General features: G+C 48.5%; 1 protein-coding gene across 13 annotated transcripts in view; it reads right to left on the bottom strand.

Annotated features, from left to right (window-relative positions):
* Window positions 1-442: 442 nt before the first annotated feature.
* The window catches only part of NAV2 (neuron navigator 2), a 411,390-nt gene continuing 384,550 nt past the window's right edge, over window positions 443-27,282 (bottom strand). For 5 of the 13 annotated variants that reach the window (XM_059931256.1, XM_059931258.1, XM_059931259.1 and 2 more), the window contains 3 exons: window positions 26,298-26,416; window positions 19,698-19,901; window positions 9,407-9,628 (listed from right to left, as the gene is read on the bottom strand). In XM_059931256.1, coding sequence (XP_059787239.1) covers window positions 9,470-9,628; window positions 19,698-19,901; window positions 26,298-26,416 — 482 coding nt within the window. In that variant the 3' untranslated portion in view covers window positions 9,407-9,469. Of the gene's footprint in view, window positions 505-4,126; window positions 4,271-7,631; window positions 7,814-9,406; window positions 9,629-13,298; window positions 16,707-19,697; window positions 19,902-26,297; window positions 26,417-27,282 lie in introns of those variants that run through there. The other 8 variants (XM_059931257.1, XM_059931262.1, XM_059931268.1 and 5 more) reach the window with 3 other exon arrangements.

Raw genomic sequence — 27,282 nt, 5'->3', positions numbered from 1 at the left:
AATAGAAAATCTCAGTGTATATTCCATGAGTAATGTTTTCTGAAATGTTTGTTTCTATTTCATATGTGTGTTTATGTGTGACTGTGTGTATGCCAGTGCATGTGTGTGAGTGTGGGTGCTTGTGTGAGAGTGTGTGTGCTTACACACTGAGTGTGTGTGCCCTGGGCTGCTTCGTAAAATGCATTTCTTACTATGGGTCATGGTCAAAAAGTCTGAAAGTCACCGGAGACAAGAATAGTCAAGTTTTTCAATCAGGTTGGCTATAGACAAAAGCAGAGCAATGGAACAGGAGTTGGAAAGGGATGTGTTGTTAAGGGAGGTTCTTGGTTTGCTTTTCCTTTTTTTTTTTTTTTTTTAAAGTCTGCTGATTCTGGAGCATGTCTGTGGGCTGATGAAAGATACATCCAGAGAGAAGGAGGGACTTCCCTGGTGGTCCAGTGGTTGGGACTCCACGCTTCCACTGCAGGGGGTCCGGCTTCGATCCCTGGTCAGGGAGCTAAGATTCTGCAAGCCGCGCAGCGCAGCCAAAAAAAAAAAAAAGAGAGAGACAGAGAAGGAGAGTTTGGTGATTAGGACTAGAGTGGGAGTGGAGTGAAGATCAAAGGGGAGGTGCGTGATCGAATGATGTTAGTCAGGCATTAGCAGGCTCTGATGGGCACTGATTACGTACACAGGTGTGTGTGGGGGGCAATTCAGAGGAAGACATGGGACACGTTCCCACGCCCTGCACCCCACGGCATGACTCATAGTCTGTGTGATGTGACAAGGCAGCCACAGAACAGGCTGGCAAACAGGCAGGCAGGACAGGGCTCTGACAACAGGTGCTTTTGAAGTTCAGGAAAAAGATGAGGACTGGGAGTGACCTAGGTGGTGAAGCCTTCTCTGGGTGAATGAACCTTGGGGGTAGATTCGGGGGATAGATGCTGAATGGGGGCAAAGAGCAAGGGGGTATTGGGGGAAATGGGATTTCCTGCAGAAGAGAGTGGGGAGAAAGAGGGAGTGGATTTTGATAAAGGAGAGCCAAAGGGAGATGGACACACTGCTTTGGATTCCAGTCTGGAGGTGGAGCCTGGGATAGGAAGCTGACCTCTCTTATTCAAGGCCAAGTTACAGGTAGACAGAGTAATAACATTTAAAATCTACTGACTGCTGACTAGGTACTAGTCTACATTTATTGCCTAAGTTATTCCTCATAACAACATTATAAGGTAGGTTCTATGATAAACTTATTTTATGTTTACTGATAGTGAAACCTAGGCACAAGGTATTAAGAAACTTGCTGGAGATACACAACTAGCAAGTGACAGAGCAAAGCTTCAAACCTAAACAGTCTTGCTCCAGAGGCCATGCTCTTAACCATTACTAGCTTATACCATCTCTGGTAGTGAGCTGCTTTATGGTAAATGGCACATAGGAGGTATTCGAGAAATGATTAGAGCACGGAAGGAAGGAAGGGCATGATTTGGAAAATAATAAAGGAACCCCCCAACCTCTGTCCTTCTGTTGTGCCTTAAACTTCTGCTATTAAGTCTGAGTCATACCCACAAATCATGTGATGAGCAGCTATTATGCACAAAGCATGCTATTAAAGTAAGTTAAGGAATTGCCCATAAAACCTCAGATAAGCAGACCTGTGTTACCTGGTTGAGAAGAGTAACAAAAGGAAGTTGGATCCGAGCTCCTCTGATCTTGGACAAACTTTTAGGTTAAAATGTATTGTCAAAGAGGCAAAATGTTACATGAGGAAAGAAGACACATAGATCTTGGTTCATATCTTAGCTCTGCCATTTATTGCCATGCATACTAAGATGATTGGCTAATATAATTTTTTAGACCTCAGTGTTCCCATAATTAAAATGGCAGTATATTGGCAGGGGCCCAAGAGAAAGAGAGAGGAAAAAAAGATCGAATTGTTTAATTGGCCCTAAATGACCCTACTGTGATCCACCAATGAGCCCTGAATAAGAACATGCATTTATGTCAAAATAGGAAAAGAAACTAACACAGACCAGCAAGTCACCAAGTAGCTCACATAGGATGCTTTTGACCAAAATGGCCTTTGATCAAACGTCATGTTTCTTCCTCAGGTGATCATGCCTGAAACTTAGGTTCTCTGGCATGGCTTATCATGCTCTATAGGTAGAGCACTGCATGCTAATAACTTTATACTTTCTTACAACTTGCATCATCAGCCTACCTCCCTCATATTTCAAGGTCACCTCCCACTGGGAAGGAGGATGTTTTCCTCTTAAATTCTTTCCAAGTTGTCTGTTTGGCAGTGTTTCCTGGAGCCATAATGACTCCCCTACCACTTCCAGCAGCCCTGAGGGTGACCACTCATCTTTTTGCTCATCATTGTTTAGGACTCTTGGACCCCTCTTCCCAATAGGATGCTGCCACTTCTCCACGGGCATCAGTAGAGGCGTGAATATGGACAAGGACGTACTTTCCTTACTGCCTTGTCCCTAGATTCTCCACCCCCACCATGCTTTTTGAAGGCTGGAATCATTAAAGGTGGAAGACGTAAGCTGTATACCAAACATGGTGTTTCCCCTAGTTCATGGGAACAGGATATAGGGCAGCCTAGAGTTTGTTTGTCCGTCAACACTTCATCAAGACCCATGCTCTTTTCATCCTTCTATTCAACCTTCCTTAGATGTTGGCTTTTGAGTTTTTGTTTGTTTTTTTCAGGGGTGGCAAGATGTCTGTTGCAGTTCCAGTCATCACTTCTTCACATGATAGCATCCACAACAGGAAGCCACAAGGACAATGGCAAAGGGAGCTTTTTTATCACATGAATCTCTTTTATCTTGGAGGAAATCCTTCCCAGAATGCTCCAGCAGATATCTTCTGCCTCATTGGACAGAACTGGATCCAGGTCCACGTCCTGACCCATCACAAGCAAAGGAGCTGCCATTTTGGCTTAGGCCAATTGTGGTTCACTCTCTGTGGTTGTGCACATTGTTGCCTGAACAAAAGTGGGGTTCTATTAGTCAGAAGGGTAGGATAGCTATTGGGTGGACAACCACCAATGTCTTTTGCAGCATCTAAGAACTCACACCCTTCTCCTAGTTCCTAACACTGCTACTCAACTCCACCTTATCATTACCTTTGGCCTCCCTTCAAAAGAGTCTCCCTCTTCATACATTAACCAGGAAGACTTCCACTGACTTTTTGGAAAACTCTACTCCTTGTCCCTCGGGAAAGGTCTCAGTCCAATTCTATCCGCTTCTCCTCCTGTTCCACGTGATAATGATAACTTACTCTTCCCCAGAATGGGAGATAAAGAAGAGGCATCTGCATGACAAGTAGTGGTGACTGGACGCTCTAGGTCTAAGAAGGAGAAATTTGATGGCCCAAATTCTTTCGTGAAGTCCAGGAAGAGTCCCTGCAAATCATCTTCACAAGTGGGAGTTTACCTCTTCATTCTCTCAATAGTCCTGTTAGTAAACGTTGAATCAAATACTCTCCCTCACACACACAAACACACACACACACACACACACACACACACACACACACGTCCCTGACTCGTAATGCAGACACTAATTCTCAGAGGTGCTGTTTTAACTAGTGGTCATAAATGCAGATGCTTTCAGGGATCAGGCAGGTGACACACACTGAAGGGGGCCAGGACTGGCGGGGACTCTGGAGCCCCCCCAAAAGACTGCTGTGCCCTCCAGCTGTTTGTTACCACGTGGGAAGTGGTCAGATTGCCTGGGGGAAGTGGGAAATCTGGAATTTAAGTGCAATTTCCCATTAAAAAAAAAATGCTTCATGCCTCCTCTCTCACCATGAAGTCTCTACTTCATAATATTATGTATGCAGACCTGTTCCTCGCCTTTGTCTCCCCAGCTTCTTTCAAACTATCCCTTTATGCCTGCTTGACAAAAGAGGGAAGCCTGAGGCTGAGCGGTACACCTCTGAGTGGCACCCTTAACCTTTTGTTATCCCTGTGGACCCACGGATGTTTGGTTTATTCAATTATGTTATGATGCATCACCACCATTATTCTTTTTGATGCTCAGTGATCTCAGACTCAGCTAATGGGAGTCCCTCAGATACGTCTCCAGTAGCTCTTAAGCGCCTCCATGCTTTCTGGGACAACCAGAGTTTCCAGGCTCACCTTGTAATTTTTCTGCCGCATACGTGGAATCAGCCACTTCTCTAAGAAGCTCCGGTTTATTTTTTAATGGGGAATGGTATTTAGATATCAAGATCTGGTGGCTAAGTGTGTTGATTTGTACTGTAATATCATTGCTTCCATGCCCTTAGAGGAGAGAGAGACAGAAACAGAGAGACAGAGAGATCATACCGATCATCTACAGCAGCATAGGGTTCTTCTTTTCTTCCCCATTCCATATTTTCATCTCCCTTCTCTCACAGTATGTGAGAATTATTGTTACCCCATACAATATATTTGATTTAACCTACATACATTACTCACAAAATAGTACTGGAATGACTACATCAGCACCACCATCAGCATGCCTACAAGTAAATATAAGATTATATTCCACTAAATTGTACAAAGTTCTGTCATCAATCTGATGCACAGTTAGGTCTGTTTGTTTCCGCTGGTCTTCATTTGTAAGCATTTTTCCATCCTTGCTGATGTAACTTTATTTCATGTGCACACCTAGGGTGTTTACCTTCTGAACTTCCTCGAACTTGGCTTCCTTCTACCTCACTTTCTCCCCGTCGAGTCCTTTTTTTTTTTGGCCACACCATATGGCTTGTGGGATTTCAGTTCCTAACCACTGGACTGCCAGGGAATTCCCATGTTGAGCCCTTTAAACGTCTGCATTTCTTTCTGTCTTTCTTTATTCTCTGTCCTTATCACCTTTACTGATAGGAGCCAAGTTCTGTGCCAGGTGCTAGAACCCCACGGTGGAATCAGCATGCCTCCAGCTCACCATGTGTGGAGGAGACACAGGTAACGGCCCGTTGCAGTGGAGCGATGGGGGCCATGAAGGGGAGGCACAGGGCTGCCGGGAACACGGGGTTGGGGGGACTTCTCAATGCACTGTGCCCATCGAGGGAGTGTGGGTGGCACTCCTTAGCTGGTTGTCCCATTACAGGCGGAAGAGACAATGTCTCTTAACATTAAGTTAATAATACTTACTATTGACTTAATAATTATTAACTTAATAATACTTATTATTAGCGATAGGTTAATAATACTCACGTCATAGGGTCACTGTGAGGATGAAACGAGATAGTGCATATAACATGCTTAGCACAGTGCCTGGCACGGGAAAGGGTTGAGTATTACTAATACGGTTGTGTGATGCTCTCCACAGAGACACACACACTGTGGAGGTTCAGACTGAACGGCACAGAATTTCCCCACATCCTTGGAAGTTTCCCACTTCCATGTTGGTATGGACATCTGTCTAATTTTGCCCACGTAGCAATCATTCCCTTCTCTTGGTTACAACATTTCGATTTGCCTTTGGCGAGCCAGCTCTCCCCACTCTTGGCGATGTGGTTTGGGTGTGGCTGGCTGTCCCCCATTCGCAGCTCAATGAATGGACACAGGACTCAGGCACATGAATCTAAGCCAGGATCCACTACGTAATCTGCAGGGCCCAGTGCAAAATGAAAATGCAGGGCACCCTGTTCAAAATTTAGGAAGAATTTCAAGACGGCAGCTGCATTACAACAGATTGCACCTCACTGTGGACCCAGGACTTCCTCGTTCATCTGTCAGACAGTAGGGGGAGGGAGGATTCAAACCCACAGATACCTGCCAAGCTCCTCCACTGTCCTTGTGCTTGAGGCTGGTCCAGGGCTCACCCACATCAGGATACAGAGCAAAGACACGCCAAGGGAAAAACGGAAGAGGTCAGCAGTTAAAGAGATCTCACAGGCATGTTGCCTTTGTTGCACATCTGACCATCCTGAGCCCAGAGATGGAAATGTTTCTCTAAAGGTCACACAGCAAGTTCATGGCAGTGTCTGAACTGGAACCCAGGTCTCCTAATGCTAGGGAACCATCGACTGAAACTGCCCACCCTGGCCAAGCACAATAATAACCCCTTGCATGAGTTGTCTCACAACAGGAGGTCCCGGTAAGGAAGGCAGCGCTGCTGCTGAAAACTAGCTGGGAGAATTTGGGAGGGGCCAAAAGTGAGACAGGCTGGGACCTGGGACCCTTTGCTGGGACCTGGGACCCTTTGCTGCAGTGTTGCAATGCTTGCACATGGACACACCTCTCCTCCAGCAACAAAATACAAAGAAACTACATGGGATTAAAAATAGCTGTGTGCATGCCCAGTTGGGGCAAATTCTGGACCCAAAAGATACAAAGAGACCAAAAAACCCAACTGCCACTTTTGAAGAGCCTGGAACAAAAATAGGGTGTCAGGAGCAAAAGCAAGGTACTGCGCATGCCCCCTGCACACAACACCACCTAAGGGGTGGGCAAAACACCTAAGCCATCCCTCTGGCCCGACCCCTGGACGCACCACTACCCTCATCCCATATAAGGAACAAACTTGCCCCCTTTTGGGGAGCGAGCAAGCAAGGGAAACTGTGGTTTGTTCTCGCTCACCCCTGCTGCGGCAGGGGCCCCAGTAAAGCCTTGCCTGAATTTCTTGTCTGGCCCCTAGTCAATCTGTATTGATTGGGGAAGGCCAAGAACCCTGGTTGGTAACAAAAGGAGGGAGGAGATGCCAGCCCATAATATGTCCTGCCAACCTCCCAGAAACCCTCACACTAGAATCCATCTCGACTGAGAGATGCGCGCCACCAGGAGGGACCTGCGTCAGACCAAATATGGGCACGAGCAAGATGACTGTCCAGAGACAACCCGGAAAGCTAACCCCACCACTATAAACCCTGAGACTACGAGCCACAGCCACATGGCAGAGCAGTTCTCCTGGGTTCCCTTACCGCTGCTCTCCGCCCAGCGTCCCTTCCCAGTAAAGTCTTTTGCTTTGTCAGGTCATGTGTCTCCTTGGACAATTCATTTCTGAGTGTTAGACAAGAGCCCACTCTCGGACCCTGGAAGAGGTCCCCTTTCTGGTAACACTGGGGGCACTCCCATCACAGGTAACGAACTATGTTTGTCCTCACTAGGCAGGAGGCCAAAAAAAATTCCACCCTAAGATCTTGCTAACCTTTTCAGAACAAATACGACAATAGCAGCTAACGTTTGTTGAGAGCTTACAACGTGCCACACGCTGTTCTCGGAGCGTCGCAGATCTCAACTCATTCAATCCTCACAATAACCCCAAGAAGTAGGTCCTGTTATTATCACCTCCATTTTACAGGTGGGGAAACAGAGGCACTGAAATGTCAAGTGACCGGCCCAAGGTCACACATCTAGTAAGTGGATTTACTGGGGTTTGAACCCAGGCAGGGTTTAAAACAACTGGGGTTTAAACCCAGGCAGGCCAGTTGCAGAGCACAAGGTCTTGGTCAGCACTCTACACCGCACAGAGTGGCCCAGGCCTTCGCCCTGGTGTCTGTGGTGGACAGGCAACCCCCAGGGAAAAGCAGCTCCTACTGGTTTAGTGCTTGCTGCCGCCAGGTGCTGCGCTCAGCGGTTTACAGGACTTGTCTCAGCAGGTGGTACGTCCCTCAAGCACCCTCCAGGCTCCCTCCCAGTGTCTAGTTACAGAAACCTGGACTCAGCAGACTCCACGCATTATCTCATTTAACTGGGCATCCAGAGGGAGAGTGGACTCCTGCCGCAGATGAGCCGGTGGCTGGACGACAGGATCCAGCTCCATCTCTGCTCTGCTCTCCTCCTCGCTGCTTCATCCTCAGGCTGGTCTCGAGATGACGGCACCAGGTCGGAGGTCACCTTTCAGACATGACGATAGTCAGAGGAAGAGGAAGCGTTTCTCCCCTGAGGATCTCTCTTAAGAGATAAACTCTCCCGGAAGTCACCCCTTCCCCAAAGACTTTCCCACAAACCCCATCATAGGTCTATTCCTGACCCATCCCCTAGGAAATAGACTGGGTTTTACATTAGACCATTGACTCCACCCTGGAGCTGGGGATGGGGGTCAGTCTCCTTGAGTCACACGACCTTGTGGGGGAGGGGTAAATGCCTGCACACCATCAGGGTTTAGTTAGGAAGAAGGGGATGATGGATGCTGAGAAGGACGCAGCATCTACTACAGGTGGATATTTCATGTTCATTTTACAGATGAGCAAACTGAGGCTCAGGGAGTAACAACTTTCTCAGGGTCACAGCTTATGCATGGGGGAGCTGGGATTTAAACCCATTCTGTAGGACTCCAGAGCCTGTGTGCCTAGCTGCTTCCCTAGTTGCCCAGGAAAGGAAGCCAGGACACCTGGGTTCTTGTTCTGGTGGCACTATTAGCTCAGGTGTGTTTGGGGACAATTTCCTTCCCCTCTCTGATCTGCATCCTCCTGTGAATGCAACTATGGTTTCTTGGGCGTAACCTGCAGGGCCGAGGTGGACCAGCAATGAGGTTATGGATGTAAGCATTTCAGCAACTGCAGGTGGAGGGCGCCATGTGGTATAGGAGAGACTCCAGGCTTTGGAATCTGACTGGGCCCTGGGTTCAGATCCTTACTCTGAGACCTTGTACAAGTCCCTTAACAGTCTATAGAGTGGGGATGATGATACCCACTCACACAATTGTTGTGCAGGTCACATGAATCCATGAAGGCAAATTCCTTGGCTTAACAGGATGCCTGACACACGTCAATTCCTTTCCATATTCCATTTATTAGAGAATGCAGCTTCGTCCTCCAAGCATGGGGTAGAAGGGAAAATACTACACTCAATTGTCTGAGGATCATATCCAATCCTTTTTTGGTAATATGGCGGGGGTGGGGGGGTGGGGGAGGGGAGCGGGGAGGAAGGGAGGGAGAGAGAAAGAGGGAGGAAATTTTGCCAAGAAAGGCACGTCCATCCCAATGGAGGATTGGCATTGCTTGGGCTTTGCTGCCCCCTCGTGGCCACTGTGAGTAGAAAGGGCTGCCTGTAACTGCACACTGGAATGGAAGGAGCTGGGAGAAGCCGGCAGTCCCCAGCTCCTTCCGATTCTCCAGGGCTAAAGGGGGGCCATAGTCTGTTTCTAACGTGCTTCCTGGGCTCGGGGTGGTCAGCCATATTAGGGAACCACTGAGCTAGTCCAATCCTTTCATTAAACAGATGGGAAAACTATGGCCTTGAGAGTAGGTGGGACTTGTCTGAAGGAGGCAGCCAGGATAGGAGCCAGTAACTCAGGTCTCTAGACCCCAGTGCTCTTTCCATTATGCCCTGTCTGAAGTGATCCTGGCAGGCAAGCAGAGCTCCAAAGACCACTGGAACTCACCTGCCAACCAGGGCTGGGATCCCTCCGCTGCTGCTGTCAGGTGGTCCTCCATTCTGTGCTTGGACTCCCATGGTGATGGGGAGCTTACTAGCATCCTATTCCCTACTCGTGAACTTCAGAACATTTCCCCTTGTCTGGGGTCCAGACTCACCTCTCTGCATCCTCCCCTATTGGACCCAAATCCCCCATCTGAGGCTGAGCAGCTCTGTCCCCTGACACACTGGAGAGACTGCACAGCCAGAGGAGCCAGAGCTGGGAGGATGAGGGAGATGGAGTGAGTGCTTCACGGCATCGGGAACCCTCTGGACGCATCGCCTCCCTGAATCCTGCAAGACACAGGTGGTTTAGCCTCATTTTACTTCAGAGGGGGTTGAGGCGTAGGGAACTGGCATTAACCCTTCCAAGCTCACACATCAGTTAGTGTTGAGGTGGACGCAAACAGTGTCCTTGGTTTATGGGCTTGGGAAGCTCAGTCTGCTACGATCAGGAGCATTCTCAGCTGCCCTGCAGCACTCACTGGGTGTGGTGGCCAGGCGGGCAGCCTGGGGTAGCATTTACTTTGTAAAAACCTTATTGTGAAGTGTAACACGCACAGACAGAAGTGCACAAAGATATACAGCTTAGCGATCTATGACAAAGCAGCTGCTCATGACATCACCACCCAAGTCACAAAATAGGACACCACCAGCAACCCAGAGCCTCTTATCCCTCCTGACCACTGCCCCTGTCCTCCTTGCTTTTCCTTCTAGTTTTATGACCTACACACGTGCCCACACCTAACGGCAGTGTGAACTTTATGTAAATGGAATCACACATTTGGCATCAGTTTGGGTCTGGCTGCTTTCACTCAGCATTCACTCAATATCCCCCTACAAATATTTTCACTGCCGGAGGACACTGACATCACAATTTTGTCAGTGGACCTGTGGACTGTTTCCAGGTTTTGTTATAATGAACGTGATAACTGCTGCGAACACGCGTGCACATATTTCTTGGTGCATACATGTATACATGCATTTCTGTTGGGTATGTAACTGTATGCGTTTCCTAGAGCTGCCATAACTCAGTGTCACGAACTGGCAGGTTTAAAACCGCAGAAAGTTATTCTCTCACAGTCCTGGAGGCTAGATATCTGCAACTAAGGTGTCAGCAGGGCGGTGCTCTCTCTGAGACCCTGGGTAGAATCCTCTCTCGCCTCTCCCCAGCTTCTGGTGGACGCAAGGAGCATCCATCCTTGGCGTGTTTGCAGCTGCACAGCTCCCACCTCCGCCTCCACCTTCGCGTGGCCCTCTTCCCTCATATCCTTAGGTTATCTTCCTGTAAGGACACTAGGCATAGCGCATTAAGAGTCACCCTACTCCAATAGAACTTCTTCTTCATTAATTACATCTGCAAAGACCCTATTTCTTTTTTTTAATACTCTTTAGAGAATTTTATTTTATTTATTATCTTTGGCTGCGTTGGGTCTTCGTTGCTGCGCACGGCCTTTCTCTAGTTGCGGCGAGCGGGGGCTACTCTTCGTTGTGGTGCGTAGGCTACTCATTGCAGTGGCTTCCCTTGTTGCGGAGCTCAGGCTCTAGGCGCGCGGGCTTCAGTGATTGTGGCTCGCAGGCTCTAGAGTGCAGGCTCAGTAGTTGGCTATACTTCACCTTTTGCGTTTCACTATACATTGTAAAACCATCTTGTCGATTCCATAAAAATTATGTCGGGCTTTGGAGTGGGCTTGCATCAACTCTCTAGACCATTTTGGAGGAACTGACATCTTCACGTTAAGTCATCTAATCCATACACATCACATATTCCTCCATATCTTGGGGTCTTTCACTTCTCCCCATGGTTTATAGATTTCTATGTAGAGGTCTTGCCCATCTTTTTTTTTTTTTGGCCGTGCCGCGTGGCTTACAGGATCTTAGTTCCCCGACCAGGGATCAAACCTGTGTCCCCTGCAGTGGAAGCACGGGGTCCTAACCACTGGACCGCCAGGGAATTCCGAGGTCTTGCCCCTCTTACATTGAATTTATTCTTAGGTATTTGATATTTCTGATGCTCTGAAATTGGTATTTTTAAATTAAAAAAAATTTAGGTGCATATAGATGTTCAATAGATTTACATGTACTGACTTTGTATCCAGCAAAAATTTTCAACTTATTATTTCTAATCATTTATCTGTGAATTCTTTTGGATGACCTAAGTACATAATGCTATCTGTAAGTAAAGACAGTCCAATTTCTTCCTTTCCAATCTTCAGGATTTACTTCTCTTGCTTCTCTGTGCTGACTGGGGTTCTCTACTATGATGTTACCTGATGAAAGGAGGCATCTTTCTTTATCTGTCTCCTAATCTGAAAGGGAACACATTCAACATTTTACCATTAAATACATTACATATGATGCTTTCTATAGTTCTTGCTTTTTTATGTTTTATTTTTTTACATAAATTCTTTTTATGGTCAAGGGAGAGAATGTCTTAAGAAAATGGATTGGGAAGAAGAATATTTTTTTTTTAACATCTTTATTGGAGTATAATTGCTTTACATTGTTGTGTTAGTTTCTGCTGTACAGCAAAGTGAATCAGCTATACGTATACATACATCCCCTCTCTTTTAGATTTCCTTCCCACTTGGTCACCACAGAGCACTGAGTAGAGTTCCCTGTGCCATACAGCAGGTTCTCGTTAGTTATCTATTTTATACATAGTAGTGTATATATGTCAATCCCAACCTCCCAATTCATCCCACCCCCCTTCCCCCCTTGGTATCCATAAGTTTGTTCTCTACATCTGTCTCTATTTCTGCTTTTCAAATAAGTTCATCTGTACCATTCTTCTCGTTTCCACATATAAGAAATATTGTATGGTATTTTTCTCTTCACTCTGTATGACAGTTTCTAGGTCTATCCATGTCTCTGCAAATGGCATTATTTTGCTCCTTTTTATGGCTGAGTAATATTTCATTGTATAAACGTAGAGGTGGAATATTTGATGTGGAAAACCTTGGAAATTCAGGATATCTAGTTGCCACACCATTGTACCAGCTCCCTTTCATTTTGTTTTTGACAGGCATTAAAAACTGCCTATTCTCAACGTCTGGATTCTTTACCTGCCCCCTGGCTGGGCCACTGTTGTGTGTTACATTGCGTTGGACATTTCACATCACCAGCAGTTGAGCCAGCTGGGTAGGATCAATTTCACAGTGACCCCACAGGCCTCACTTCAAACCAAGCCTTTACAGTTTCTGTTGTTCTGGTAAAAGTGAAGGTTAAGATGTGATGTCATCTCCCACTGCCTGTGCTCTGCAGTGGATATCAGCTGCAATGCGGAACGGGGCCCCTGAGATGAGAGGCAGGATTTGGGGTTGGAACACGGGGCTGAAACTCCAACTCTCTCACCCCTTAGCTTGCAGGATCCTTGGCAAGTTGTTTTCTCTGAGCCTGATTTCTTGTCTTCGTTTTTCCTCTCACTTGTAAAACAGGAGTAAGAATATTTACCTCCTCTGGGTCATTTTGTAGATTATATTGGAGCACTGGGGAAAGCATCTGGCAATTAGTAGGTACTCAATACATAAAAAAAAAATCTTTCCTGTGCCAAGGGGTCGACTGGTGGGGGGGACGTGGCTGGATACTGATAGATAGAGCTTGCCTCAAAGTGTGGTCTAGGACCTAGAGTGTTGGCCTCACCCAGGAGCTTCTTAGAAATTGAGAATCGCAGGTCCCACCCTGGACCTACTGAGTCAGAATCTGCATTTCCACAAGATCCCCAGTGACTCAAAGTTGGGGAGGAGCACAAAGTCCTGCATTGCTAAGAAGCTCCACACAGGCAATAACTGAGGCGAGGAACTGAGAAGAGGTAGGATGTCGATGACACAGCAGCAAAGATGGGTTTGCAGATTTTGGGGGGCTCTCGCTGTGTTTCCTGCATCCAAATAAGAATGACTTCCTCCTGGCATGAAGCTGAACTCCATTGAGGACGTTCTCTAGTACAGAAAAGCCAAACCACTAATCTGAATAAATAAGCATCAATTTTATTGAATCATGAATAATTTAAGACTGGTACAATCATCAGCTTTATTCTCTATGATGTGGGGCATGATCTCCGGCAGATCACTGGCAAATCCAAAAACCTCATGACAAATGAAAATTAAATAGGGAGGGACGGCGGACGGGGAGGGAGGACGGAAACATACCGTACACAAAATACTCAATTCCTAGTTTTCTCTTTAAAAATGGCTAGAAAAAATTCATCAAAATGCAGCACTTTAATCAATTATTTACAATTTCTATGTTACAATGAAAAAATGTACATCTTATAGAACATATTTCATAAACTGCTCCACTGGAAATAACTAGATCAAAACAGCAAACCTTCCATTTCGTATCCACAAAGTTGGATTATTTTTTCCTTTTGAAGTAGATTCGCCATTATCAAATTCGAATACACAGAATTTTGAAGTTTAAGCATCAACAATAAAATATGTCCCCAAGATACAACAAAGGTCTAGGCAAGTCTCGTTCCGTGTCCCCCCCTGCCCACCCACCACCTTAAACTAAAGGGAATTCCCATCTCACTTATGGCCTGTAAAATTCTTGGCAGTTTGGAAAGAAAACTTTTGGCTTCCATTGGTAACTCAACACAAATGTTGCATAGAATTTCATACATTTTCAAAATTAGCCTAACTGTAGAAAAAGGCAAAATGGAAGCATTTCGGACAGAGCCCTAAATGAGCACAAAGTCACTTTGTCAAAGGTGAGTGACACAAAAGCAAAACAGGACCAAAGTAAGAAATGTGCATATCAGACAACCCTGCTTCCGGAAACTGTAGGAAAGACCCCGAGTTGTGACTCGTACAAGGCTACACTCCTTGAAACCACCGTTTCACTTGTCAGGCAGCACCAGGGACAGAGGTCTCAGCGCTGAGCCTGGACCCGGTGGGAGGGAAGTCTGTGGGACTGGGGAGAAAAGAAAGAGAAAAGAGGGTGCTGTAAAAAAAAAAAAAAAAAAAGTTTCAAAGGATATTGGCAGGTGTCTACTCACAAGGTGACCGGGAAAACTGCCCATGAGGAGAAGTCCATTGCACCTCCTCCCAAATTCACAGTATGAGCGTGTAAGGTCATTGCTGGGAGATAAATTGAGAAGGACCATTCTTCAGGTTTACCAGAAGGCTCAGGGTGTGACTGACCCCTGAGGTCACAGGCTAAATACATGCTTTAAACATTTTATGAAAAACAAAACAGAACAAGACACACTCACACACCCAGATGACTAAGGAAGGCTTAGCAGAATAGAGTCTGAGTTTACTGAGATTAGAGAAAAGAGCACGCTGAGAGGTTTTCCATTCACCTGCTGGAGGGACACATTCCCCTTTTCCTTTCAAAGAGGAAGCAAATGGTGTCATCCAATGTAATGTGACTGGTTTCAGGTCACGCTCTTGTGGTAAGAAAATAAAAGATGTTGAGAGAGGGACCTTTGGAAATAGAAATGTAAAAAAAATGGAGTAAAAACCCTGATCATTAACAGAGACTCCCCCCATGGGGGTCCGATAAAAATAAAACAGAAACAAATGACTCAAAGATTGACCACCGGTCAATACCGGTATGTTGAAGACACATACGAGCAGAGCATGGCTCAACAATGTCATGTAACATGGTAGGAACTTTTGCCTTTTCCTGCACAAGACAGATCGTTGTCTAGTCAGGGCGTTAGCTGGAGACTGATAAGAACCTTAAAAAAAAAAAAAAAAAAATCTTTTTTTTTTTTTTTTTCCTTTTTCTTTTTCCCACAGTCACGCATCCACACGAATGAGTCTTTTGGATGAGAAAAGTCACATTAGCTTGAGTTCTCCTAGTGAGTAGGTGACTTGTTAGCCCTGTTTGCTCTGATGGGGAAAACAGAAAAATAGACCCCAGGCAGGCACGACACTCATCAATGAACACGGTGAGTACAAAACCAGTTAAGGCATCGCTTTGGGAAGGTCAGCACCGAAGAGGTCAGGCAAGGCTCGTCCGCCGGAGGCTAGAGCTTCTGGAAGGGAGCAGCTGCCTCCACCTGTTGACTTGTGTGACGTCACGTTGGTTCTGGGGAAAGTGCAAGTGTTTTGCGAGGTGACCTCACACCCCACCTGAGGTCGGGGCTGGCATGCTGGAGGTGTCGACGTGTGTCCTGCAGCCTCGAGGACGAGGAGGAAAGGCAAGGTCCCGCTCACCCACGCGCTGAGGACGGGGTCCTGGTCCACTGTCAAGGGCACAGCGACCCCGGCCCCAGCAGGAGGCAGCGAGTGTGCAGAACTGTGAGGAGGGACAACTGAAAACCAGAACTCAGCAGGACCAAACCAAAAGCCAACTCCTGCGGTTCTCACGTTCACCAAAGGATGGATTCTGACCACGAGGGGAAGGAGGGGGGAAAAAAGTCTTCAAAATCAACAGAGTCAGAAAGGGAGAAACTCAACCTCATTGTCAAAGGGGTGATCGGTTCGCCAAGGTAGACCAATTCTCACTGTACACAGTGTTAGCAGGAGTAAGACCTGATTCATTTCTGTACGAGAAGGAAACAGACACATGCAGCTCTGCGTTTACAGCCACATCCGCTCGGCCTCACTCTCACTTATGGATGAACCAGAGGCTGATGGGTCTGAAAGGCGGGGGTGAACTGGAACAGGCAAAATACCTCTCGGGTAAGGAGAGCACCATTTAAGAAACAAACCAAAGAGAAAGCACGATTTGTTTTTCCTAAGTTTTTCCTGTGATGCGGCTCTGCAGTTTGTTGAGTGTGACCAAAGCAAGGGCCCCAGCTGGCATCAGATCTCTCTGTGGCCGGTGTGTTGGAAGGTCGGCAGCGGGGTTGGAGCTGCAGGGTCTGTGCGCGGAGGAAGCCCTGCTGTCTCCGTTTTCAGCTCTGCTCTCATCTCTTCTGTCTCTGGGCCGCTGAGGGCAGGATGCTGTTTGGTTTCAGAGCTTCAAGTGGGTTGGCTTTTTTTTTTAAAATCCTTTTCATTTCAACGGTGATGGTCCTTTCCCGAGAAGTATCTTTCAGTGTCTTAGGAAGGTCACAGCAACAAGGCAAAACAATAATTGACACAGAAGATGGTGCAGTTCTCCCTGTGAAGGAAGCGGTCCCGAGGCGGCTGGCCCGGGGCGCCTGCACCCAGGTCAAGGCTGGAGGACGAGGAGGGTCCGGGTCTTCGCGCGGCACTCACGCCGAGGCCGGGGGCTGGCTCAGGAGGGCGTCCTCAGGGTGGTGCAGGGGAGGGAGGTGGAGGGCAGGAGGGCAGGCTCCGTGGCCCGGCCGTCACAGAGTCGACTCCAGGGACGAGTCCAGGATGTCGTCGTGATGGCTGTTGCTGTTGGAGTCGCTGTCATAGCTCTGGGGGCTGGAGTAGTTGGCTGCTTCCTGCAGCCTCATCAGCATGTTCATCTGGGGAAAGAGCGGAGACTGCGACGTGGCTTCCGGTCCGGTCAGCCGGCCACGCCTGGCCTCTCCAAAGCTCACGCCGCCTCCTCTAGACTCACCCTGGGGACTGTGGCCCGCAGTGGACGAGAGCACGGGCCCTCGGCCAGGCTTCCAGGGTTCAAGTCTCGGCTCCCCCACTTACTAGCTGCATGACCTTGGGCCAGTGACTTAACTGCTACACCTCAGTTTCTTCACTGGTCACATGTGAATAATTATACCTGCCCTATAACGTTACGGTGTGGATTAATACATGCAGATCACTGAAAATACAAAATTCTCTAAAAGATAATGTATATATATTTTTTACTTAGGAGGGGCACCTTACTCAAATATAGCCCTCAGCCTGGGTGAGATGCCAGCCAAGCGCCCTAGCACCACTGTCCTCGAGGCACAGGGTTCCCTCTTCGATGAGCATCGAGCCCATCTGTAGTCCTGGCTCTGGCCAGAGGGCAGCCTGGAGTCACCTGGGCTCCAGCTCCTGTCAAGGCCTCCATGGGGAGGCGGAGGACAGCATCAGTAAAGCAGAGCCTCGGAACACAGAGAGGCCTGGATTCCAATTCAGAAACCTTTGGGCAATTATTTAATGTATCTGAGCCACCAGTTCCTTATCCATACAATAGAGAAAACGGCAGTACCCATCCCATAGGGCTGAAGTAGGGAATTAAACGACATGATGTGTATTCAATCCTTAGCATAGGGCCTGGCACATAGTAACTGTTGAATAAATGTGATAAATCTGCTATCATCATCACCATCATTTTCTCTTAAGAGTTTAAAGACAGTGTTCTTGCGTCTTCCCTGGTCTACAGTCTATTGGTCATTTGTGTTCAAGGGGAGATGGGGAACTGAAAACTACCAATACTTTAATTTTATTTACAACTATAAACTGTGTGTGTATGTATTTTATATTTTATCTAGCAAAATTAGGAAGATAGGGTCTCTCTGAGCTATCTTCAGATTTGGTGCAGCTGGGCGTGAACTCCAGCTGCCCCCTGGCTGGCTGCCCCTCAGGATGTCTAGCAGAGTGGGCCTGGGTGGGCCAACCACAGAAGCACCACCATCTGGTGTCCATCTGCACGGCTGCAACCGGGAAGGGGTGGAGCGGAAGTACAAGGAAAAATCCTTCGCAGCCAGGATTATTCATTCACTCATCAAACACTCCCTGTGTACCCATAGTATATGGTCTGGAATAAAAACAAGACAGTCCTGCCCTCCTGGAGGCCTCAGTCTCAGGAGAGTGAGAGATCAGTTAACAAGAGGGCTATCATAGCAGACACCTGTGGTCCTGGGCAGAGAGAACAGGACTTGGGGGGAAACACCAAGTATCTAACTTGGTAAGTAGAGGTAGCTGGGCCGGCATAGCTGACTTCTGGGAGCCTGAGGTTGGAAGGACAATTCTGTGTAACTATTCGGAGAACCCCGGGTCTTACCTAAATGCCTTCTGTGTTTAGTCAGTGACACAAATATCCCTGGTTAAGAAAAGAATGTCCAGGGCTGAGCTGGCCATTCTTTCCTCTAGATATCCTAAATTCTATTTTTACATAAGTTAGAGTTCATGAGCTTGAACCCCCCAAAATAGTTCCATGACTTTGGCTTTTAGTAACGGTCAACGTTAGAAATGGCCTTTTACAGGTTGATCCTTTCCTCTGGAAAACCACTGTGGTAAACACTGCAAATTAGGTTGTGCTTAGTAATACAAGCCATAAATCCATTTAAAATAAAATTCCCGTTTAAAATGTCTCAATAGGACCACAGCTGCATCCCGCCAGTCAGGGGTGGCAGACAACCCCAAAGCACCTCTTATTATTATTTTTTATCTAGCAAATCAGTTAGTCACTAGGGATAGAACAGCAAGTCAACTGTCTTTTAATCCTGCCGCATCTCTTATGAATATGTTCTTTCATTAGGTAATGCAAGCAATATTCTTTGCAGTGTTTTTCCTTTTGCCTTAGTTGCCAAGAGAGCTCAGGGTTAAATTTATAGCATGATAATGGTCATTTAACCATGGGAAGTTCTGGTATACGTGCTTCAACTTTCTTTTTTTTTCTTTTTTAAAGATTGATTGATTGATTGATTGATTGATTGCTATGTTGGGTCTTCGTTTCTGTGCTAGGGCTTTCTCTAGTTGCGGCAAGCGGGGGCCACTCTTCATCGCGGTGCGCGGGCCTCTCACTATCGTGGCCTCTCCTGTTGCGAGCACAGGCTCCAGACGCGCAGGCTCAGTAGTTGTGGCTCACGGGCCTAGTTGCTCCGCGGCATGTGGGATCCTCCCAGACCAGGGCGCGAACCCGTGTCCCCTGCATTAGCAGGCAGATTCTCAACCACTGCGCCATCAGGGAAGCCCTCAACCTTCTTTTAATAGGGCTTTTGATTTATTAGGTCTAATTTCGCAGTATGCCTATGTATGGGTCTTACATTGGCAGAGAGTTCTAGAATTGTAGTGGTATGATCTCTGACCCAGGTTCTTCTTAAAGGGCCTTTACTGCTTTATCATTAGTGGAGTAAAGGTGCTCAGGCAGCGTTAAAGGCTTAACTCATGTCACTGGCTAGGGGACCCGCATTCAGGCCCCCTTGCCCTCTCCTCCATGAGTCCCTCCCGCCCTCAAACCTCTCCCTGCCTAAGCTCCTGACCATTTGGCTTGGGCTACTGGGCAAGACATGATAAAGCTGGCACTCAAACCAGAGGGCGAAGAGTGGTGTAGGGACATTTAGAGAGAAAAATCAAATTCTTGAACTTTTATCTGAAAAATTTCAGAGGGGTTAAAGACAAGAGTGAAAAACTAAAAACAAGGAAGAAAATATGGGCAAAAATATCCCAAATCTTGGGATAGGTCTAGCCTTGCAAAACAAGGCTGGGGCTCAGTCACTTCCAAATTTCCGGTGTGCCTGGCATGAGGCCCAGTACACAGTAAGTGCTCAGTGAATGCCGAGCCGCTCTGGAAGCCGAGAACTCACCAGCGGGTCTCCGTCAGCATCGCTGGGCGGCATCTGCTTGCTGGTTGACCCCTCCCGAGGCATGGAGTAGCCGTCGAAGCCGACATCCTCGGGCCGGAGCTGCAGGAGGGGAGGCCACTCGTGCTGCTGGGGGCTGGCTGCCCAAGGATAGGTGTCCATCACCCACTTGGCGGGGTCCTCCCAGGGGGCCCGCCTTCCATACAGCTGGAAACAGACAAAGAAGGAACAGTTAGGAAGTGGGCCGAGACCTCTTCTGCAGGCCTGGTTTTGCAACTTTCTGAAAAACTGTCCAAGCCCAGCATTATGCTTCCCTTGATGGAGTAATTCCACTTCCAGAGGAAATCCTAAGGAAATCATCCAAGGCACGGACACCTTGATGTACTAAGTAAGACCAAAGGCAGCATGACCTAGGGAGTAAAAGCACTGGCTTTGGAGTCAGCCTGACCTGGGTTCACATCTCAGTTCTGCCACTGACTCACTGTGTCGCCCTCAACTCTAAGCCTCGCTGATCCAACTTGAAAAACAACTCTCTGATTTGAAGTGTTTGCCAATTTCCATGATATGAATACTCCCACCATGGCCAATCAATTACCAACACGATGTCACTGAATGTGGAGCTGGAAAGAGGTGCTGTCATCCCACTGAGTACCCTCCCTCCTCCACGGCACACAGATGCGGTGCTGGGTATCAGCAGCCCAGGCAGAGGTCACCAATGGCTCTGGCTTGATAGAACCCCATTTCTTAAAGTGAGTCTGACTCTCAGAGCCCCCGTGTAGAGGCGCTGGTCACTTTCAGAACAGCAAATTGTTAAAGGGGTTCCATGTGGGTACTGGAATTGTAACTGCTTCTCCTCCCTCATGTATTTTTCAAAATTGCCCAAAACAACTAATTTGCTCTTAAAGCGGAATTATCACATAATTTTGTAAGACCAGTACCCTGCCTCCAAGCTCCTTTCCTTAAGCCTGAAATACCGAATAATACAATGATTTTAGTGACTTCTTCTGGCAATTTCAAGAAATACATACACTCTTCAAAGAACAAAAACCTAGGCTGCACCACTTCCCAAGGCGAGGCTCTGCATCTCACGTAGCTGGGTGCCTTCTCTGTATCTTTCCTCTTTAACACCACCCCTGCCGCCACACCTTACAGCTCACTGTGTGCCAGGGATTACGAGAAGCACTTGACAAATATCTTGTTTAACCACCATGTGATTCCAAGAGGAAGCATCACTACCCAAGTTTCCCAGACAAGGAGCCAGGCCCAGGGACGAGAGAAGGCAGAACTGGAATCCAAGTCTGCCCAGGTCCGTGGACCACTTAAGTCTGAGCAGGTGTGGCAGGACTGGCTCACAGCCAGGACAGGACGTGCCCACCCAGGAGAGTGCCACCTGTGGCTCTGGAAGGGCACCCCCTCTGTAGGGCATCACAGGGGTACAAAGACCAAAGCCCCCTGAACCACAACGGCTGCAGGGGGGACTCTAGAGTGGAATTACATCTGGATCGCAGCCTGTCTGTCCGTCTGCCTCCTCCCTCTGTCCTCCCAGAACTCTTACAGTTGAGAGGGGAGGGAGGGGGATGTGGGGAGAGAAGGCTGACAGTACAAGAGAGCTGAGCTCTGGCTGATAAAATCACGTCTTTCCCAGGTCACAGGCTGCCTCAGCTGGAAGGAACTGGGGTCCCAGCCGCCTCATCTACCGGATGGAGAACTTATGGCTTAAAGAGAAGAGCCAGTTGTGAAAGGTTTCGGAGCAGAGCTGGATTCGAACCCAGGACCCTGGCATCCTTGTCTGGGCCTTTCCCTTCTTCCACCCCTCCTGACAGACTCCACTCTGAACCACTCGGTATCGGCAAGAGCCACATGACTCAGCCAAAACCGGAGCAGGGAGATGCAGGCCAGGCTGTCTACCCGACGAGGACACGTCACCTGGGCTGGGCTTGCTGTCTCACGATTGCCTAAGCCCCCTCCGATTGTCTCAGGGAAGCACCTGCCCTGCCCACACTGCAGACAGGCCCGCCCACCTCCCTTCCTCCATGGCCGCCTCCTCCTCCACTCAAGATACACAGCCTTCTATGAGCTCAGCGCTTTCAGACACCAGCGCCCTTCCTGTCTAGTGCTCCAGCCCTGTCTACTGCGAAACCTTCCTTAACCTGGGGCAGCGGTGACTCCCAGGCCTGAGAGCTCAGTCTGACCTTGGAAAGGCGACTCGACTCACGGTCCGAGCAGGAAGGGATCATGTGAAGGTCCGTGTGCACATGGGTATGAGTCAGGGAGGAAGGGAACACAAAGCGCTTGGGGATATTTAGAACTGAAAAAGCCTGTTGCACATAAGAAACATTCCTGCAACTTGTAGAAGCTTCTCCCTCCAAGGGCTTTCCCTACAGCACTCAGCTGACTTTCCCAAGCCAGATTTCACATGTGTGAGGCTGAACCAAACGTCGTTTCTGGCAGCTACTGCTTCTGTCTCCATCCTCCAGCCTGGAAGAGAAGATGCTCAGGGCTGCAGAACAACAGAGCCTAGAATTCCGAGCTCATCAAGTTCCTAGAGGGTCTGGCCCCGTGGCTTTTAAATTTTTGCTCTGTTCCCCTGACCCTATTATGAGTAGTCTGAGGAACTTTGGGGCTCCACAGAGCCAGCCTGAAAAAACTCTTCTAGTCCACACTTTTCAGATTACAGACGGGAAACCCGAGGCTTAGCAGTGGGAGGTTTGCCCAGAGTCTCAGAGCAAGTTGGGTCATCTGATCAATGGCTCCCCACTCTCCGCTTTCCACCAGGGAGACAGGGGTCTTTTGAGTGACTCTGCAGGCTTTGGACACTTTGGCAAGTGTTTACAATGAAAATTCCAAAGGGGAATAGGGCTGAGGACTAAGTCATAAGACAAATGCACACCTGGGCACATCTAACGTCGTCTGCAAGAACAGAGAATATTTTTACAAGCCTCCCCACTTGCCGCTGGACATGTCTAAGTCCAGATGATGAATGGCTGGGTAAGTACCGTGGCAAGCAAAGGATGTATCGTAACGCTCCTTGGTCCCACTGCAGAGCCCCGAGGCAGCTCTGGGAAACAGCAGACAGTGGTACAGACAGACAGACAGACAGGACATTCACTTTCCGCAAGGCAGGGAGGAGCCTCGTATGCCCACTGGGTCAGGAAGAGGGAGCCAAGACACTGGAAACTGAAAACTTGGCCACTGGGCACCTTGTGACTCTGTGGGATGCACATGTTTATCACACGCGAAGGCATCAAGGTACACATTCTGGAAGAGCCTACAAGCAGTTGCGCGCGCACACACACACTCTACTGGGAAAAGACTCAGGAGCCAAAACGTGCAATGACACCTGGTACCCACTAGGGGGCGATGCCACATCTCCTCCAGGCAAGGCTGTGCCTGTTGGGGGTGCTGACTGGAAGCCCCTGGTGAGACCTGACGGCAGCAGGCTCTCTGTGCTGCCAGCCACCACCGGCGGCCCCGCCAGAGCCCAATCTGGGGACTCCACCTCTTCTTAGCTTATGACCTTGGCCAAGGGCTTAACTGCTTTGAACCACAGCCTCATGGTCACAGCACTCCTCGCAGGGTCAGGGCGGAGTAAATGGCCTGCACAGCGCCCAGCACACAGTGAGCTCGGGACTCAAGGTAACACGAAGGAGAGTGAGGAATTTTAAACTTTGTTTTTTGAATAGAAGAGTCTTTTTGTCAAATGAAACCTTATGTAGAACGTCACGCTATGAAACACAATACTTGGTTCCCTGAGCCACCTGAGGGGTCTGGATGCAGTAACAGGGGTCTCAGGACAGCCTGAAAATCACGGAAGTAACCGAGGCGTCAGCTACGGGCTATGACGCTGGCTCATCCACACCCCGCCTAGTGAACTGGGGAAGGGTCAAAAACTCCTGTGAGCCTTGGTTTCCTCGTCTGTAAGGTGCATACTGGGCGCTGAGAACTAAACGGAATCATGCCTGTCAGGCCCCTGGCACAGTGCCTGGAAGGTAGCAGCCTCTCAATAAATGTCATCAAACTTTCCTTCAAAACTAGAGACATGAAGGACACTCCAGGGTTCCTCATGAATCTGCAGATTTCATGGGGTCTCCCAGGCTGCAGAATGGGATGAAGTCACAGGTTTGGGGCAGGAGGGCTCACTCTTGAGCAACTTGGTACAATGCTAACTCTGGTTGCCTCCTCTGGTTGTTTCCATGTTCTTGAAAGACTGTCCTTCAAAAGACCTCAACAGCACAGGGAAGTGATGACTTTTCTTGCCTCACAGTGAACTGGTGAGTCTCCTGAGACGGTGGCATGTTTCTGTTCCTTGTCCTAAACGGGCTGTTCCACAGCCACCCCCAAGTCCTTTCACCTACAGCCTCCTTGTTCTTGGTGGGAAAGAGACCCTTGAGATCCAGTCCCTCAGCAACCTCTCCAGGACGGGCAGGGAAGATCAGACCCCACTTTCATAGCCATGCCCACAAGGTCTTCTTTCAAGCTGAGGTCCAAGGAGCAGGGCCTTAGCACTGTCCATCCTTAGCGAGGACCAACGAGGGGCCTCTGATGTGTAGCTGGAGGCTAGAGCAAAGCCTACCCCTCCTGGTTGGTGCCTCCTTGGGCAGGAAGCCTTTATTCAACAGCACCCACGACTTTTTCCAAGCACACTCTAGGTCACTCCTGTCCTGCACCAGGAGACGTATTTGGGCAAAGAAGCAAAGGGGAGAAGTGAGAGGTGAGGCAGAAATAGAAGGAAACAGTGCCCCTTCCTCCCCTGCAATTCCTGTGGCTTCTGTTGAGCAGCGCGGGTTTCTACTGCAGTCCCTGGAAGCCCCTGATGGGAAGAGAGAGAAGCTTCTGGAACGAAACAGACTCCAAGAATCCAGCAGGCGGGGCATCCCAAGAAAACAGGAGTGACCGGGTGGCTGTTTGGGTTTGTGGTCCTAACAAATCCATTTGAGTAAAGACTAGATTATGGCTACTTTACCCAGTGAATTTATCTACCTAAAGAGAGTCCACTGACAGATCTGAAATCGTTCCTATTTTCTTTCAAAAGCCACATTCGACAAAATAGAAATGCTGCCATCAATGGGAGAAATAGCTGAAGGGCATTAAGAGGTACAAACTTCCAGCTGTGAAATAAATAAGTCATGGGGATGTAATGTACAGCATAGGGAATATAGTCAATTATATAGTAATAACTCTGTACGGTGACAGATGGTAACTAGACCTACCATAGTGTAATTTCGTAATGTATAAAAATATCAAATCACTATGTTGTATGCCTGAAACTAATATACTGTATGTCAATTATAATTTTAAAAAAATGCTGCCATCAATTAATGATCTTCAGACACTGGAAACTAAGGCCGGTCAAGGGACTGCCGAATTTCTTGCTACTCTCTGCCTTCACAATCACTTATATTTGAACACGGTGGCTTGAATACGCAGCCTACACGCTCCAGTTCAATGAAATACCAGTGACCAGAGACGCACCACCTTCCTTTTCAAGCCCTGGTTGTCCTGAATGTCTCCGAAGACCCTCAGTGCTGCTGCACGTTACAGATACAAAGCAGCTGAACATCCGCCAGGCTCAGCTAAACGTACACAAATGACAAACCCTGACGGAAGCCATTAAGGTGTGCCGTCACACACGTGCATGTGGGTGTGCAATCCCTACGTGTACCGTCACACACATGCATGTGGGTGTGCACACCCCCCCGCCCCGGGCCCTCCACCAGCATCATGTGTCTCCCACTGTCTGGTACTGAGGAAACACAGCCCTCAGAAACCCGGCTGTCAAGCTCGTTCCTGGACAATTCAGCCGTGCGTGATGCCTGCTAATTACTCAGAGTGGTCCTGAAAGCGGACAACCTTCTCAGGCCACCTCCAGACTCAACAGTACAACTGTTACAATCTCCAATTTACTGCTAAGCTCCTAGCATTAGCCCCTGGGTTGAGTGAGAAGTGAAGGATTTGGGCTTTCCAGCTGCAGCAGGGCAGGAGGGATGGGCAGCCACGTGGGCCCAGGGTCACCTGTGAGGGGTCCTGGCATCAGGCAGCGAGTGCCATGGGGCTTAGGGCCAAGAACCTGAGGCCTGGATGCAAATCCCAGATTCTTCAAGTTCCACTTCCTCACCTTGGACAAGTCACTTATTCACTCTGAGCCATAATTTTCTCTTAAAAAATGGGGATAAAACCAAAAAATCTCTGCCTAACCCCAGGACAAATGCAGAGCTTGAACCAAACAGCAGATGCTTTGCAAACTGTGAAGTGACACAGTCCAGTTCTTGTGCACTCACTAGGCTGAGCACTTGATGGCCATGACGTCACTGAACCCTGGCAATAACTCTTTGTGGCACGGTACTAGCATTCTGTCTTCCATCGATGAGGGCACTGTGGCAGAGAGAGGCTGGATGACTTGCTTAGGGTCACACAGCTAACAGTGGCAGAGCCAGGATCTGCAGCCCAGTGTGTCTCACACTGCGCTAGACGGATGGCTTCACAGGTGAGGGCTTGTCACCTCACGTCAGTCAGATTTCTGAAGAGGGAGATGAAGACAACCCCTCTGGTCACTAGAACAGTCCCTCGAACTTTGAGGAGGTCAGTGGGCAGTGTGCTTCTTACCTGGAGTCCTTCTCTGACGGCTTCCAGGAGATAGGGGATGATTGAGTAGTTCCACAGGTCGGTGAACCACACCCTGGAACCATCCACGTCGATGGGGCACGACAGGAAGAGCCGGGGGCCTGGGGACCACAGGGAACTCAGTCAGACTGAAACGGGGGGGCAGGAGAAGCCAGCCCGGGCACCCCTCACAGGAGGGACCCTGCATTTTCTGAGCGAGAGCGGAAATACCAACGGCCACGTGGTGGGCACAGAGCAGGAGGCTTGGGCTCCCTAACCCCACCCTGGCACCGCGCTCCTCTCGGGAATCACCCCAAAGGGAGGCGAGGCTTTATGCAGAAAGATGTTCACTGAGATATTATTAGTCCTAACCTTTGCAAATGGAAGCACAGTAGATGTCCGAGAGAACAGAAACAGTTAAGGAAGTGACGGTGCACCCACATTTGATTATTTCGCAGGGTAATTATTTTGCAGAGCAATACAGAATGCCCATGAGACAATTTGAAGTGAAAATAAAAAGAACATACTGTATGTACACCGTGATTGCAACTACATAAAACGTGTACGGACAAGGACAGAAAAAATAAGCTCAAATTACAATGATTACATCAGGATGGTGGAATGACCAGTGATCTTTTTTTTTTTCTCTGAAGCTTAAGCTTTAGGAATGTCGATAACATTATTTTATTTATAAAGCAAAGCCAATCCCACAGGGTGGTTTCCACCTGGGGGAGCCTCGGGGTGGGGGCCCCTCACTGAGCCCCCAGTTTCTGCACCAGCCTGGGGCTGGACACTTGTCTCTGCTGCTCATCAGCCCCAGAGCTCTGGGCAGGAGAGAAGGGCAGAGACAGCCCGGGTCTGTCTAGGCTGTGCCTGTCCTTCTGTCCCCTTCTCTATCCATGTGGCCAGTGCAGCACCCAGCTACCAGGGCCCAGGGACAGCCATCCGAGGAGGCCAGGGCCCCAGAAGCAGCACTTCCCTCCCCTGC

This window comes from Balaenoptera ricei, chromosome 8, assembly GCF_028023285.1.
Source record: "Balaenoptera ricei isolate mBalRic1 chromosome 8, mBalRic1.hap2, whole genome shotgun sequence".
In the NCBI taxonomy this organism is placed as follows: Eukaryota; Metazoa; Chordata; class Mammalia; order Artiodactyla; family Balaenopteridae; genus Balaenoptera; species Balaenoptera ricei.
This window is presented reverse-complemented; position numbering and strand designations above follow the sequence as displayed.